Genomic DNA, 16,992 nt, shown 5'->3' with positions numbered 1-16,992 from the left:
GTCCCATTGGGTGCATGCTAGTCATCTGGACTAGCAGGTGGCAGTTTGCTGATGTATGAGTGGTTCTGGGAAGAATTTCTTACTGCTTAAGCCTTTTTTCAACCGCCTGTAGTCTTTCCTTTGTACCAGGTTGCAACTGCCAAAACTGGAACAAGCTAGAATTGAAGCAGATGTGTCTGAAACAGGGAGGCAAAAGCAGAGTGCCAGAGATATGATGGGAGTTTAATGGCTGTATCAGGTGAACTAACATTTCTTAAAAAAAAAAAAAAAAAAAAGTCCCATTTGAAGCAGTGCATCCTGTTGTAGGATGGAAGTTGGAAGGGTAATTGTACCAAATAATGTTTTCTGTTCACTTATAAAGGAATGGGATTTAAGGCTGTACTAACAATATCTCAAATTATTCTATTAGGGATTTGTTTAAATGGCAAATTTATTTTCAAATAGGTAAAATTCTAAAAATATGAAAGGATATACAGTGCAAATTTGAAAATTCTCCCACTTCTGACTCTAGCAACCAAGTTCCATTTTCTGGAGACATCAGATTAAGACCATATGATATGAATGGATTCCTTTAGGGTGGCATTAATTGTATACCTTATAAAATGTTACTTTTTTTAGTTTACATTAAAACTTACAACATAAAAAATTATAAAGTTATTATAATGGGACATTAATCAATAGATTAGCATTCTAGAGGTGAATCTCTAGATTAGTGCTGTCCAAAAGAAATACAGTGGAAGCCACATGTAATTTAAAATTTTCTATTAGCCACATTAAAAAAAAGTTTCTAAAAAAAGGTAAAATTAATTTTCATTATACATTTTATTTAATCCACTCTATCCAGTGTATCAACACGTAATCGTTATTAAAAAGTTAATGTTTTATATTGTTTTTCATACTGCTTATTGGAGATCTGGGGTATGACACTGATTTGAAACACAGCGTATCACAGTTAAGACTAGCCCCGGCTCAGGTGCTTATCAGTAGCCATGTGTGGCCAGTGTCGATTGTACTGGGTGGCACAGCTCTAGGTTAGTGTAGCAGTTATTTATACGTTCCCAACATGAATTATAGACTACTTTAATGAATACTTTATGATGTGTGATGTGTAGTGAGTCCCTGACAGCACCAGTTAGTTAGATCAACTGCTCATCATAATTTGAGCAGAATAATCAACAAAAAAATCTATTACGTATAATTGATTAACATAGCAATCTCTTAGATGTGAAATAATCTAAAAGTAAATAATTCTCGGTTCTTAAATTCGATAAAAGGGACATCGGATTTGTACATTTTTTTTTCAAGAATTTTAATCTTAATATGTGTTGTTCAGTTAAAAGGATCAACAAAATGTTAAGCATCATGAATAGAAATAAAATGGACAGTATTATCTTTTTCAGATAAAGTGAGTGCCTCTGTTACTGGAAAGCCACATGCAGTTGAGTGGTTGCCAAAAACATAGATAAGTGGTGAGGATACAGAGAAGAGCGCTAAAAATCATCAAAGACCAGGAAGTATTGCTCTTTGACAAACTAAAAAGGTGGAAAGGATATAATTAAAATCTATAAAATCATGTGGTAATATAATGATAAGCTGAGTAGACTTTTAAAGTAGCTTTTATTATGTAAATTTTGAAACGTATGTAAAAGTAGAGCTAGAATAATCAACTCTTCATGTTTCCATCACGTGGCTTCAACACTTACCGGTATTTTCGCATTCGTTTTTACCTACTACTCCCTCTGCTACTTTTCACTCGATGATTTCAGTGTGCCTGTCTAGATGATAACCTTTTCTTTTTAGCAATACCACCATGTCATTATCACACGCAACAAAATTAGGTGATTCTTAAAGTCAACACATACATACATATTTGAACTTCCCTACTTGTCTCTTGATTACCTTATTACAGTCAGTGGCTTGTTCAAATCAGGAGTCTAACAGGGTTCACTTTCCCATTTGTGTGTCTTAAGATTTTCTTTTTTCTATAGCTGTCAACCCTGCATGTTTTTAAAGTCAAAACTACGTATATTCATCATCTACGGCTATGTAACAATTTATCCCAAAACATAGATGCTTAAAACATTTATTATCTTACAGTTTGAGAGTTAGGGATGTGGGAGCAGCTTAGCTTGGTGGTTTTAGGTCAGGGTCTCTTATGAAGTTGCAGTCACCTGAAGCTTAACCTGAGCTGAAGGATCCACTTCTAAGAGGACTCCCTCACACGGTTGTTGCAGGAGGCTTCAGTTCCTCAACACGTGGACGTCATAGGCTGCTTGGATGACCTCATGACGTGGCAGCTCCCACCACAACGAATGATCAAGAGAGAGTAATAGTGGGTGGCTGTCTTTCACAGCCTGTCCTCAGAAATGTCACTGTCATGTGTGCAGTATTCTAATGGTATATAGGTCAGCACTATTCAGTGTGAGGGGACTATACGAGAGAATGGACACTCACGTGTTTATTGCTTATTTTTGTGTTGTGGAGTTAATCTTTGTTAATTTCTGAAAAAATGTAAAGGATACCAGCCCCTTGTCATATGCTCTATCTGTGCAGGAGTCACTGAGGGTAATCATGGAGGCTGGCTGCCAGTCCGTGTAACAAAGTGCAGTCCCAGAAGGCTCACCATTACTCTTTGCTTCGTCCCATTCTCATTCTCCCCTTAGAAAATGTTTTTTATGACTCTAACCTTTTTCTACCATTGATTCTTTCTAAATATAATACACAAAACATAGCTTTTATATATATATACTTTATATAATATATATATACACACACACATACTTTTTCTTCCAATCATAGCTTACTCTAAACTGTGTTGGCATCTTGCTTTTTCACTTAATAGATCCTGTAGCTGTCTCTTTCTTCAAATATACGAAGTTGTTCCTCCTTTTTTACCACTAAGCACATACTTCATAATTAAGTTTCACAATATTGTGACAATACTGTGACTGAGTCCCGTTTTAGACTTGAGTGAAGTGTGTTTACAATAAATAAAAGGAATACTTTGTAGAGAGAGTAAACGTCTGAAACTCTTAACTCCAGGGGTGGTGTTTTCACAATGAATTTGAAGCAGAGTAAGAGAAAAATAGAACCTGCACTTGCTTTAAGAATAGCTGTCCCCTGTCTTTTTTTTTTAGGAAAACAATTAGGCTTTTTTGAGTGAGAGTTCCTTAGAATCATTGCTGGCAGCTGTCTACTATATGGAGGTTAATCTCAGGCTTTCCGATGATACCAAAGTTAATATTTACATAGATGAGATAACGTGTACAGAACTCCTTTTAAACTAATGCTCTAGGGTTTTATGCCTGCGTTCCGGGGATGGCTCTTACTAGCTGTGATGTATTAATTCCAGGTGAGTTGCTTAATCTTTCTGTATCTGAAATAGGGATTGCTAATGAGGTTGACTTTTTAACTGGAAAATAGTTAAGCAAATTTTATTTCTATCATAAAAAGCATACAGCTGCTTGCTGGGAAATAAGCTGGCTATAAATACAGGCATAGCTCATTTAGTGCTGCAGTACGTCGGGCTGAGCAGCCGGCCCGGTAGCGTGGGTTCTGTCCCTGGATCTCAGCCTGTGAGCACTGCTCCTCAGTTGGAATGGCGCTGGGTAATGCACTGACTTTTTTTCACTAGTTGTCTTTTTCTGCCCATAAGTATGCTATTTACCCATAGTCTTCTGACTAACAGCAGGTAAGTTTGAATATTTTTTAAAGAATTAGCAACATTTAATTATTTTAAACATTTAAATACTAGCTAGATTTTTTAAAAAAATTTAAATATTTGCTAGATATTACAACGCAAGTTTTATTGCTACTCTAGGCATTAGATCTGGCTAAATCCACTGTTAGAACAACTGTAAAGTAGTAGACATGATAAAGACATGAACCAATAAATCCTTGCTTGCTTGGAAATCACCTGTAATAGCAGTATCTATCTAAAAGGTTTCTCCATAGAAACTATGGTCTGCTGACCCCAAGTAAGACTTCCATTTCTAAGAACTCATCACCAGGGTTAAACACGTGTGCCATTATTCAAAGGGGAACTGGGAACCACTTCAGCTTTAGCAGAGGCCACATGATTGGGTAGGATACTCAGATGATGAAAAGCAAACTGTTGTCAAATGCCAAGTGTGTCTTTGAGGCCTGGAATGAAAGATGTAGGTCCTTGCTACCAAAGAGTCCATTAATATGGCAACAAAGGTTCAAGCCTTTAGATATCAAAAGACAGGGCTTTGGGAAAGATTTAGGAGCTATTAATGGTATTTGTCCCTTTTTTCAGATTTTTATTTATTGAATTTTGACTCATTTGATTTTTTACTGAACATTAGCAGTACATATCTGTTGGCATTTGGGTTTGAAAACATTTGTTTTTCTGGACTTTATGAAGTAACCACTAGTGTTATTTGCTGCAAGTTAATCCGCAGCAGAGTGTCCACATCTATCTGTTAAACTGTTCATTCTCTTCTTCTTCGGAGACATCTGAAGAGGGAACAGACACATTCTTGTGTCTTGGTACTCAGTGTATTTCTGTGTGAAGGGGGAGAGAATTAAATGTGTCTTAAAAAAAATTTCTCTTCTGCTCAGTTAAACCTGCCCCTTTCCCTGTGTCTTGTGCTCTGTAGGTCAGATGTACCAGCAGTACCCACAGCAGGCGGGCTACGGCACCCAGCAGCCGCCGGCGCCGGCACAGCCGTACGGTGTCCAGTATTCAGGTGAGCACGTGTCCAGGGGGCGCTGGCTCGTGGTTTTGAGCAGTTTCTAGACTCATTAAATTTTAATTCTTTCCTCTTAATCCCTTGATTTGCAATACTTTGCATTGTTATAGTAGCTATGAAGTATTTATTGGGGAAAATCATTTATTTATTAAAATATTTTGCATAAATATTTTATTGTAAATCACCATTTCAGTTTTCCAGTGGGCAAGTAAAACTTATAGTCATAGTAGGTGATTTCTGTAATAACTTGTAGTATAAAAAAGTTTTTAATACAAAGCTATCTCCTCCTGTACTTCCTGGGTGATTTAAAACTACAAAAATGCAGTATTTTTTCCTCCATTATATGTGACACATAATCCCAGTGTACTCTTAGTACCTGTAAAACTATTAACAGTTCCCTCATACATGGAAAGAGGCGATCTTATAAAATAAGAACCAAATTGAGCTACTTAGGTTTTTAAATCTCCCAAAAGTATGTAGGAATACCAAAAACAGGCCCTAAAAGTAGAATTGTGTGAAACATTTCAGGCAACTAACTAAGAACATAAAAATCTCTTCAGTGTAGCTTTGAATAGTGTGGTTATAATTCACGTAATTTTTACATTTGTTATATCTGAGAATTTGTGTTCAACTCTTGTTTTACAGCCAAAGATTTAAGTATCAAAATTTCAAATTTCAAAAAATTAAATTTTAAAAAATTAAAGGATTAATTTTACAATACAAAAATGAGAAAAACAGGCAGTAAATACATGGAGGGGGAAGTCAGCCTCATTAGCAGTCCCTTTTTCAGGTACAGAAAGATTAAGCAGCTTACCTGGAGTCAATACATCATAGCTAGTAAGAACCATCCCTGGAGCCCAGGCATAAATCTAGAGCGTTAGTTTAAAGAGTTTTGTACACATTACCTCATTTATATAGATATTAACTTAGGTATCATCTGAGGTTAACCTCCATGCAGTAGACGGCTGCCATCAATGATTCTAAGAAACTCCACTCAAAAAAGCCTAATTGTTTTACTCAATAAAAAATGACAGGGGACAACTATTCTTAAAGCAAGAATATGCTGTTTTTTTCTTACTCTGCTTCAAACTCGCTGTGTGAAAACGTCACCTCTGGGGTTAAAAGTTTGAGACCTTGCGGCTCCCAAAGCGTAGAATTACTTACTGTCTAGTCCTTTACAGAAAAATGTTTCTTGTCCCCTGAACTAGACCATTAAATTCTATAATCGGAGTTTAACGTATTTCGACACACACAGCAGTTTTTATTTGGATTGTATTTCTGTAGAGTGATTTAACCTATAGTGGCTAGTTTTTAATTATATAAAATAGGTGGACTGAATTAAACTTGGACTGTGATATTGGGGGAAGGTTATTTTTAGGATGTAGTCCTTTAAACAGAAACTAGTGTTACAAATTATATAATTTGTGGAAATAATAGAGTGGAACAGACCTAGTTATCTAATCCAGGGGATTTCAGCCTTCACTGTGCCTCAGAATCACCTGGAGAGGTGTTTTTTGTTTTTTGTTTTGAAATTTACAGCGGCCTCTGAGAGATCTTGTTTCATTTGGTTGGGGGTGGGACTCAGGCTTTGATATTTTAAAAGCATCAGAAATCATTCTAAACTGCAGCCAGGGTGGGGACCACTGATCCTGTCCCACCCATTCATTTTCTACCTGAGGCATGAGGGTTTACGGAGTTGCGATGCATTGAAGCCACTTAGTGGGGGAGCTAGACCAGAACCCAGTACACTTGACTTCACAGTAAATTGCTTACCTCTGTCATTCTGTGTTCTCCATTCTAGACCAGGGGTTGGCAGGCTTTCCTGCAAACATAAAAGGCTACGTAGTAAATATTTTAGGCTTTGTGGACTGTATGACTCCTTGTCTTGTACTATTCACTTACTCAGAAAACCACAGAATTTCCATTTTTTTTGCCATTTCTGTGTTTTTCACCAAAGTTACTCATTGATTTTGTTTTCCAAGGGAGGGGATGGTGGTGGGGAGGGAGACTATATACATTAATAGAGGTATTGCCACATTATGGTCAAAGACTTGTAGGTTGCTAATGAAACAGCATCTTAGGCCCTTAGGTTATTCCCTCTCCTGAGAAATAAAGGATATGGTTGTCCCCAGATTCTGTTAAAAAGGCAGTTTAGATTTCATTTGCCAGGATGAAAAGACAGCTTTTTTTTGCTCACAATCTTAAGTTGAACAGACATTTTCAATATAAAAGCTGAGTCCTTCTGTTTTTCCAAAAACTTACAATAAAAAAAAAATTATGTAGAAGACAGGAGAAGTTGTATGACTTTCAAGTTTTTATCATGAATTGACATTAGTTCAGTATTTGGATACTACTGTGAGTAAAATGCTTTAGATATATGAATTACTAACAAAAAATTAAGCTTGCTTTTAATGATTTTAGTTAGGTCGTCACTGAGTAAAATTTAGTTCTTTTCAAATTATTATCTTTGTATTTCTGATCCTGCTAGTCCTATTAACTTGAATTTGGGAGATATGGAAATAGTCAACTAAATACTCTGCTTGGAGACTGTAAGTGGTGGTGGTAACACTGGACCATGTTTGACACTCTGCTGGTTTGGCAGTTTCCCTCTGTGACCTTTTCCAGTTTTGTTCATGGACTATGTCAAAAAGATTTCTTTCATGAGTAAATTTTGAACCCAGGTTCAAGGTGAGTTCAGAATATACTCAAATTCATTCAATCCTTTTTATTTTTTTTAATGCAGGGTTGTACATATTTTAATAATTTTCTTATGTATCTGGTATTTAATGCTGACAGGATTCCAGTCAATGGAGAGGTTTCATTGCAAGTAGCTGCAGGTGTGTTTCATGGTAGAGATAAAAGTTTTTAGTGAAGCAGACTTTTTCTTTTAAAAAAAATTTACATCCTAGTAAATAATGAATATAGATGTTGATTTTTGTGGGTCAATATGATATGCTTTCTGTGTGTTACGTTGTTACTGCTGAACCAGAATTTGGAATTGTAAAGGCAAAAACATCAGATACCAAATCTAAAAGGAAGATTTTAAGGATTGTGAAAATGGGCATTTAATGCTTATTCTTAAATGGCTTAGTTCTTATACAGTGACTAAACCTTAAAGCATCTCATTAGTACAGTAAGATGTCTCTGTTGCACCGCTGTTTCATTTAAAAATATTCATTCTCTATAATGTGTTTTTATTTGGTACTGTTATTAAATAGGCCTCCCCTCAAAATAAGGTTAATGACTAGCCTTTGCATTAATTCCTACATTTATCATATGAACATCTACTCTATACTGGGAGTTACGCCAGAACACGAATTTGCTGTCAGGGATTATATAGTCTAGGAGGAGTTGAAGTAGAAGAAATGTGTAAATAATGGTTTTAATTTAAGATTAGAGGGTTTAAAGAATTGTATAGAAAGTGCTTCTTTTATACTATGTGGTCTTGAAATAGTATTAAATGATGGAATCTACCTACTCTACTTGTTACATAAATACTTAGGATTAAGTTTGTTAAATTTCTCATCATTTTTGGTCCATAGCAGTAAGAAAGACTCATTCTCTGGAAAACATTCACCAAAAGAAAGAATAAAATATGTATGTTTTACCTTTTCAGCAGGCTATAGTCAGCAGACTGGACCCCAACAACCTCAGCAGTTCCAGGGATACGGCCAGCAGCCAACTTCGCAGGCACCGGCTCCTGCCTTTTCCGGTCAGCCGCAGCAGATGCCTGCTCACCCGCCACAGCAGTACCAGGCGAGCAGTTACCCGCCACAGACTTACAGTGCCCAGACTTCTCAGCCTGCTAATTATACCGTGGCCCCTGCCACACAGCCCGGAATGGCTCCAAGCCAGCCTGGGGCCTATCAACCAAGACCAGGTTTTACTCCACCTCCTGGAAGTACCATGACCCCTCTTCCAAGTGGGCCTAACCCTTATGCGCGTAACCGGCCTCCCTTTGGTCAGGGCTATACCCAGCCTGGACCAGGGTATCGGTAAAGAGGCTCAGTTACACTGATGAATGTAGCTGCCAGCTGTTTGCCTCCCAAAAGACTCCAGTGCTGCAATTTTAATTTGTATTGAAGTTCAGAAATTTAAAAAGCATTTTTTTATGATGTTGCTGTTAATTGAAAGTATAATTTGCTGGGAAAAAAAAAAGACCAAAATGAAAGTTTTTTTCCTCCCCTGCTTAAAAGTGTAGCAGCTTCCTAGTTATTTTGGAACACTACTCTTACATGTGTGTCAAGTGATTGACTTTCTCGCTTGCCTTGTCCAGAGGATACTAAAACGCTAGGTTGAAGTTTAGCCATCTTACTTGGCTTTTTACTATTAACATGATGTACTAAAGTAGATTCGTTTGAGAAGACTAGATATTATGTATAAAATGTAACATTGATGATTGATAGGTTAATAAAAGTGATTGATTGAATCCATTAGTGGTCTTGTAATTTAATTTAGTTATTGACACTATATATACATGAGAAAAAAGGCAAGAAACAGAAATCCTTATTGATGTTTTGGTCTTAAAATGAAATACAGACATTTTAACTTACAGTTTTATATTTAGAGAAGTACAGTGCTGTTTGGTTTTGTCCTGACTTTGGCTTACAACAATGAGACTTTAAAACATTTTTCAAAAAAGACAGTTTAGCATTATATAAAAACCCAATAGATTCAGTATTAAAAGGCTTGGTAGACCCCAAATAATTTGAGTTTCCTTATAAAGATGAACCATTCAGAATCCGTCTTAAAAATAAAAAGTACATCTCTTTATTGCAGAGGTTTTACTTGTTTGAAAAATATAAAATGTAGCATTGATAAAATTGAAACACGTGGAAAGGTAAGCACTGAAAGGTCCTTAAAAGAATGAGGGCAACAATGCAGCTTCCCTGCCTCTCTCCAAATGAAGGAAAACAGTACTTTAAATAAAAATGAGATTTTCATACAGATTGAGTTAGCATTATGAAAACAACCTTTGATACATTCATTGCTAAAAGATCTGTGTAAAAAATGGCCTGTAAAATGGCAGGGATCTCATCACATCTTATCCTTGCGTGCTTAGACTTTATAGCCAGCTTCCGTATACAGCTTGATTAGAATGATGTTAAAAACAGTATGAGTGCAACTGCTTAAACGGACAGTTTGACAAAGAACATTTAGACACTGTAACATTTAAGGGCAGAGAAAGAACAAAATATGTATCTTGAAATGATATATCGGATTCTCAATCCATTTTCAGCTGAAATAAAATTTACTGATTCAGTCTTTTCAGTAATTTGCAAATATTTAAGGAAGTGTATATTAGCATGAATAGGTAACTATTTAAATGCTTCAGAAAAGCTGTTCAGCTGTTGCTAAAGAGTTGAAGTTTAAATAAACGTGAATATTAAGACTTTCCCCACCCCACAGATATATATGATGAAGATAATTTGCTCTAATAAGTTAAACCAAGTAGAGATTTATGGAGTTAACTCACCAGTGGGAAGAATACACAATAAAAGTAAATTTTTTTAAAAGTATATTAGTTTTTTGATGTTAATTTTGTTATAAAAGTATCTTAAAACATCATTACAACAGTGTGATAAATAATAAACAAATGATCTCTTAAAATACCATGAACAGGGAGCCAGCTTCCCCAAAATGTTATTCTGTTAATATCTTGCTTTCTTAAAATGACTTTGTAAAACCTGATAAATATTCTTAGCAGTCTTTCTAATAAACATCTAATATTGCTATTAATTAGATTTTAAACTTTTATACATAGTAAACATAAGAGCTTTAAATGCATGTGACACATACCACATACCATACTGTTTCCAATTATTTTTGGCCATGGTGAGACAGAACATCACTGCAGCATCTACCATTTTCCAGGAATTGTGGTCCCACATTCATACCACTGGACATAATTGATTTGAGTGTGACCACCAATTTCTCCAAATTGGACAGGTTCCTGGCGAACTGCTCTGAAATAGCCTATGAGGGAAAATAATTAATTTTAATAGCTGCTATGTTGTTTTTGTCCTCACTGCTCACAGATTGAAGGGTGCCTGAAGGTTACTCTAGGTGAAGCGGGGTATTTTGGAAAATGGCTAACAACCAAGGCCTGGTGTCTTTCTTGAGATAGTATCGGCTGGCTAAACATCAGGGGCGCGTGGAACTCCGTGACACCTGCCTTAGTAAGTTAGGGTAGGATGGTTAGGGTAGGATTGGAGAGCCGAAGCTGAGAAGGGGCAGGAGTTGGAAGGGTTTCGTGTTTTGTTTGCGTGTCACAGACGAGGTTCAGTACACGCCGCCTTATGTGAAAGTGTACTTTCTGCATGTTCCTGCACAGTGATGGTCTGTGAAGTCATCTGGGTGAAAGTGTGTTCTAAAGTGTTAGGAAACAAAAGAAGGGTAGTTCTCAGATTGCTGAATTTCTAAGAATTCAACTTTGGGGAAAGCTTCCTTCAAGGACCCTACACTGAACGATTAAAAATTTAGCTGTGAATGTAAAATGTTACAGAAATAGAGACAATGACAGTATAGTGGCTCCAGAACATCCAGTTCCTGGGAGGCTGCAGCAGTCTGACCTTTCGTTAATGAGGTCACAGATCTCACCAAGTCATCTTTTACTATGTGCCAGTGCACAAAATGCATTGCTGAAAAGACTAGTCAGATAATACTAAGTATTTAACAAACCCCTCTTGGCAGTTCCTGAGTAATATGGCATATTTAATTTACCTTCTCCTACCCTGCCTGGACAAGGATTAAATTAATTTTCAGTCTTTTCAATCCTCATTAAGCAGCTTGGGGCTAATGTGTCTTTAGCAAGTTAAAGTAGTCATTTCTCAGCAGAATTGTTCTATTAATTATACTTACATAATTATTAATAAGGCAAATAATACCTTTTCCCATCTATGGTAGTAATAAAGTCATCTTTAAAAGTTTTTAAAGGAATTAAAAAAGAACCTGCCTGTGTGCTCTGTATGACAAAAACCATAAAGGTAACAATACACGAGTGATTAAAGTTTGGGAAATGCTGCTCTTTTATAGCTGTTCTTGCAAATTCAGGTTTTCCTAAGGTAGGATGCATTTATATATGGCTGAGTGTAATTTCCCGAAAGGCTCTAAGGAATAGAGTTAAGGAATGGGAGGAAGGTTGAGAAACTTCTACTAAAGTCTTCATTTTAAGGTCTTACATGGAAGGTCTTTCCTAGGCAGATCATTAGAGCAGTAGTACTACAGAATTGTTTTTAAAGTGATAGCTCTCCTCAGCTTGAATGCTCTGGGGGCGGATTTGTGAAAGCCTCATGTTTATGAGGCGGCTCAAAAAACTTACCTTCCTTGGTGGGTAACTGGTCAGAAGAGAGTTGCTGTCCTGTGCGTCCATCTAAAAACGAGTCCACAAACTGGCAGTGATCTTCTCCATGGCCCCTCTGATCGCCTATGTTATAGAACTTTCCTGAAGAACCAAAATTAAAGGGATCATGAAGTATTCCTCCCTTTGATATGGGACAACTCTGAAATAATCAAATTCTTTCAAATAATCCACCTTCCCTGTTCTTGTGCTTTTTCCTCCCTTTCATTCTAGTTCAAGCCACCAGTGTCCCTTGACTGAACCTTAGAATCATCTCCATAATCACCTCCCAGCTGGCATCCTTGCTTTTACTATTGCCTTTCCCTATCCTTCCTCCCCTTTTCCTCCCAGAGATTAGTCATCTTTTAAAAATGCAACTCAGGTCATGTTACTCCCCCTCCATCACCTCTCCAGCAGTCTTCTGTTGTACTCAGAACAAAACCCAGAGTCCTGACCTGGTTTCAAAGCTCCATGTGATTTCGCGCCTGCCTGAGCGTCCCCTGCCCAAGCCTCGGCCACACTGGCGGGACCACCTGGGCACCCTCTGCCGAAGGCCTTGGCCTTTCTCCTCCTGCTGACTCTGCTCTTTATCCCTCAGCCTTTGCTTGGTTCCTTCTCGCAGTTTTCTTCCCAGCGCAAGTGTTACCTTTTTAGGGAGGCTTTTCCTAACCATTCTGACTAGAGGAGCTTTCATTCAGCCATTTTCTCTCACCCTTTTTGCCTTCAAAGCAGTAGATGAAATTCTAATTTACACATTTGCTGCCAGTCTCTCCCCACTAGACTAAGCTACAAAGAGCAGGAATGTGTCTTGTTTCTTGCTTTGTCCCCAGCACCTAAAGCAATGTCTGAACAAAGCAGATGAATTTGTTGAATGACTGAACAAATGCCTACCTTCCTACGTTGGGGCCAGTCTTATTTCTTTTAAATTTTTACTGAATGACTATAGAAGAGAAAATATTAACCCACTGAGTCTGGAGCAAGGGCGGATAGCCCTTCTGGCCCAGTGTTTTAATCTTGCTCTTGTCTCTGGCAGGATTAGAATCTTAAATACGTCCTATTCCTTCCATGATCATTGTTAGATACAGGCATTAGCAGTAAGCTTTTTATCCTTGGTTGGCTGTAACAAAACTGAGCTCAAGTGTGGCTAGTTTCTCTACATTCAAGTTTGCCGTGACGGCACTGTTTCAATTGTGTTTTCATTATTTTCCTGCTAATAGCATGTCTCAAATCCTAAGATTCCAATAACATCTTGCTGAAAAAGAAAATCTGTGTTTACATCACACCCAGTGTCGAACTGTCCATAGAAAAGACCAGGCTACACAATGCTGCAAAGCAGTCCCTGAAGGACCAGGCTCACAGCACTGGTGGCCCTGCTTACCTGTGAGGGAGTCGCTCAGGTAAATCTTGTATCTAAGGGAGTTGCACAGCTGCACCCCCACAAACTTTTTATACCATGTCCTTTTGACATACTGTTTGCCCTTACATTCTGAGTAAGAGTCTGAATTAAAGGGTCTTTCGGTCCAGATGGCATCTCTTCCTGCTGTAAAAGGAAAACACGTGGTCTGAGTTAAGTATCTGACTTTGGGTACTGAAGAGCTGTCTTAAAAGCTTTTAAAAAAAAGCAGTTTGCAAAGTTCATTGTCAGCTTGCCCATACCTGATTCTCTCTAAAGCTAAATATCGGGGCCAAAGATTTAGGAATTTTAACATGTGATCAACACGTAACCCCTCCATTAAGTTTCTGTCAGTAGTGAGGTAAATATTGGAGCAGCACATGTCAATGTTAAATAGCCTCTGACTTGCTAAATGTAGACAGCATCCTTTTAGGAGCAAATGTAGGTTTCTTTTTTGTAGCATATTATACAATTTAAGCAGTTGCCTTAATGTGACCTACTAAAAGTGGAAATGGTGGTGCTGTATCTTGACTTATTAAACAGAATTTTAAGCTGATCTGTTACATAAATGAAAAGCAGGTTTCAAAATATTCAGCTTGTTCCTGAAACAACATAGGCTCTCAGTGTTACTGAGTGTTTTAGGTAAACGTTCACACCTGATTGATATTCTAAGAAGACTAAGTGGACTAAAACATCATGACTAAAATTCTGCCATGCCTGTTTAGTTGACTCATTGCAGTCAAGCATGTAGTTGTGTTCTCATTGAGACAGGTACTTACCAGAAACTGGCTCGCTCACTCTTGGGTCGGCTGAGGAGAAACAGCAAACACAAAAGTCAGATGTTATTAGGTGAGCCGGTCCGTGTTCCAGTGGGATAGTGAAGGAGCTGGGCGCTTAAAGTTGCTAAGAAATCTTGCAAAATAGTACACTCTTGCTAAAGTCTGAGCTTGAAAATTATGTATTTTGTTTTGGGAATTGTTCTCCATTGGAGAATTTCCTCTGCCAAGTACTCAGCGGTATCTTTCTGTGATTTGAGTAGTTAAGAGTCTGTCTTGCTGTTCTAGATTTTACTTTCATTTAAAATTCTTCCTCTTTTAGTTTCATACAAAAACCACTGATGCTAAAATCACCAAGATGGAGTAAAGACGTATCTCACTAAGGAGTTGGAGCATAGGCCAAATTAAAAAATTTCATAGCCGTTTATCATAAAAACTATCAAATGAATTCCCTTTCTAGATACTATGGCTCAGCAGGTCTGAGGCTTTGATTCTAGGCATAGAGAGGAGTTCATGATTTTTGAGTATAGACTGACTCCATGATTTTTTCTTTTAAACTGATATGCCTACCTTTTTTTCTGACATCAAGATAAATGAGGAAAAAAATAAGTGGTGTTTCCTTGAAGGTACCTTCATCAGTTTGCTTTTTCAAATGGATGGTTTTTGAAACTCAAGAAGCACTTTACCCAGTGTTTAGCTGGGTTTCAAACAGGCTGTGCAAACCAGTGTGGCCCTGTATGTCCTCGCTGGGGATTACTGTTGATGTGGTTACCTGATTCGGTACTGAATGACACTGTGTTGCTGGCGGGGCCTTCACCAAGTGGGTTTTTGGGTTTCACCTGGAATTCGTAGCTGTTTAGGGGGAAAAAAAAGTAACATTGTCTTCAGGGGTAGGAAACAGCATGTCCTTGTCATACTGACATTTCTCCTGATTCCACCTTGAAACCATCATGATGGTGAATGGACGTATGTTCTAGAAGGGGCTTCAGGAAAGAAAAATTTCTTTAATTTTACTTTCCAAACAGCTTCTCTAATTGTTTTCTAGAAGAAAAGGGTTAGGTTAATAAAAAAAAAAAGATAGTTGTCTTTTAAAAACTCCAAATTAGTAGAAATAACTGGGCAGATTGCTAATGGGACACACAGGAAAGAGGTATGTGGTGGACCCAGGCCAATACCAGTAACAAGGAGCCTCAGTTTCCTTAAATGTCTCAGCTACTTCCTGGAAGCAAAGAATTGCAACAGTTCCTTTTTACTCATTATCCCAACCCTGGGTATAGCCTTAGACTTAGGCAATGTTCCTTGTTGTGGGGTTTGAACTGCCTACGTCAGGATCACAAGATAAGAGTTGCAGTGGGGAAAGTTTGTTTAAAACACAGATCTCTTGCTCCATCCTAGCCACTGAATCAATTTTTGATCAGTGTTTACAAGTTCCAGGTCAGTATAGCACATTCCTGAGGTGAATCCTGTGCCCAATGACACTGGAGAACTACTAGACGAAGCTATGGAAGCAGGTGCACATGAGGATATTTTGTTACAAGGAGTTCCCAGTCATCTCCTGGAACTCAAGTCTTCTGCGGATCACAGGAAGCCACGATATATCCACAGCAGAGGCATGGTAGTGCCACCTCATGAAGAGCTGGACACAAGGACACTCTTCTCTCCCTCTATACACACAGAAAATGTGGAGATTCATATGGGCCAGGCCCTTAACCCTTTATGTTAAAAAACAAAACACAAAATGAGCCCAGATCCCTTGAAGTTATAAGGATGTTTGAGTCTATTCTTAAGAATTAATTATGCGCTAAATTGCTGTGCAACAGTTGACAAATTTCATCCATCAAATATGCAAGCAGAGCAAATCCTTTTAAATTCAAACAGTAAAGCTACTTGCTGTTTGCCTGAAACTGAGAGTTCCTTTCAGGAGCAGACTTAGCAGGGAAGTAATTTCGAATGTAAAACCAACTTGAGTCAGCTGATAATACTGTGAGTCTCAAATCTGTAAAAGGCTTCTGGGAGATAACTCCCCTTTTTGAGAAGTTTGTAACTGAGTAAGTGCAGAACACACAAAAGATATAAATAAGTGAAAAACGGAAGGGTGATAGCTCTCAATTTGGTACAAAGGGTACCAAGTGAGTAGTCACAGGAGAACTTTCTGGGGCTCAGCAGTCAGAGTTTTGAATACTGAAGCAGCGTAGTAAAGACAGTTCTAGAATCTCTAAGGCAGGCAGATTCCAGCATTACAATGGCAGCTACTTCCTGTGTGTTTACTATGTATCAGACGCTACATGACACACAATAATAGCACACACCAAACCCCCAGAGTAGGGAGTGTCCTATTTTTTAGTTAAGAAAAATGAGGGTCTTAACAGTTATTCTATTACTGTCTTTGCTTTTCCAAACTTCCAAACCTTGTGATATGGGGATTTAAATGTGCAGGGTTTTTATAGTGAGAGACTGCACATCAAAGCATGTTGTAAACTAACCAACTGATAGAAACTGCCTTTATCCTTTGCAGTAAGAGTCAGTATAAAACCACCCATGTGACTCATTTAAATAAACTGCACATACACGGGATACTTTGGCATAGAATATTTCCCACAGGTGTAGGTTCTAGCTCAGAAGCCTGATAACCTTATAAAAAAGAAAAAAAAAAAATCACCCCACGATGGTGATCTGAAAATGGAAAAAAGAAATCACAGGCATCTGGACTTTGATTCAAGTGGGCAGTGCATTCCACATTCCAGGCCACTGCCAAAAAGCCCTGTGCTT

The 16,992-nt window shown here is 37.8% G+C and overlaps 2 protein-coding genes across 34 annotated transcripts in view; one reads left to right on the top strand and one right to left on the bottom strand.

Moving 5' to 3' along the window:
• The window catches only part of TFG (trafficking from ER to golgi regulator), a 31,346-nt gene extending 22,202 nt beyond the window's left edge, over positions 1 to 9,144 (top strand). For 3 of the 6 annotated variants that reach the window (XM_064495993.1, XM_031456838.2, XM_031456822.2), the window contains 2 exons: positions 4,623 to 4,712; positions 8,332 to 9,144. In XM_064495993.1, the coding sequence (XP_064352063.1) occupies positions 4,623 to 4,712; positions 8,332 to 8,714 (473 nt within the window). In that variant the 3' untranslated portion in view covers positions 8,715 to 9,144. The remainder of the gene's footprint in view (positions 1 to 4,622; positions 4,713 to 8,331) is intronic. The other 3 variants (XM_031456846.2, XM_031456831.2, XM_064495991.1) reach the window with 2 other exon arrangements.
• Positions 9,145 to 9,462: 318 nt separating this feature from the next.
• ABI3BP (ABI family member 3 binding protein) overlaps positions 9,463 to 16,992 on the bottom strand; it is a 241,219-nt gene continuing 233,689 nt past the window's right edge. For all 28 annotated transcript variants that reach the window (XM_064495971.1, XM_064495880.1, XM_064495924.1 and 25 more), the window contains 5 exons: positions 14,996 to 15,075; positions 14,227 to 14,256; positions 13,433 to 13,594; positions 12,037 to 12,159; positions 9,463 to 10,691 (listed from right to left, as the gene is read on the bottom strand). In XM_064495971.1, coding sequence (XP_064352041.1) covers positions 10,576 to 10,691; positions 12,037 to 12,159; positions 13,433 to 13,594; positions 14,227 to 14,256; positions 14,996 to 15,075 — 511 coding nt within the window. In that variant the 3' untranslated portion in view covers positions 9,463 to 10,575. The remainder of the gene's footprint in view (positions 10,692 to 12,036; positions 12,160 to 13,432; positions 13,595 to 14,226; positions 14,257 to 14,995; positions 15,076 to 16,992) is intronic.

This window comes from Camelus dromedarius, chromosome 2 (assembly GCF_036321535.1).
Source record: "Camelus dromedarius isolate mCamDro1 chromosome 2, mCamDro1.pat, whole genome shotgun sequence".
Lineage (NCBI taxonomy): Eukaryota > Metazoa > Chordata > Mammalia > Artiodactyla > Camelidae > Camelus > Camelus dromedarius.
This window is presented reverse-complemented; position numbering and strand designations above follow the sequence as displayed.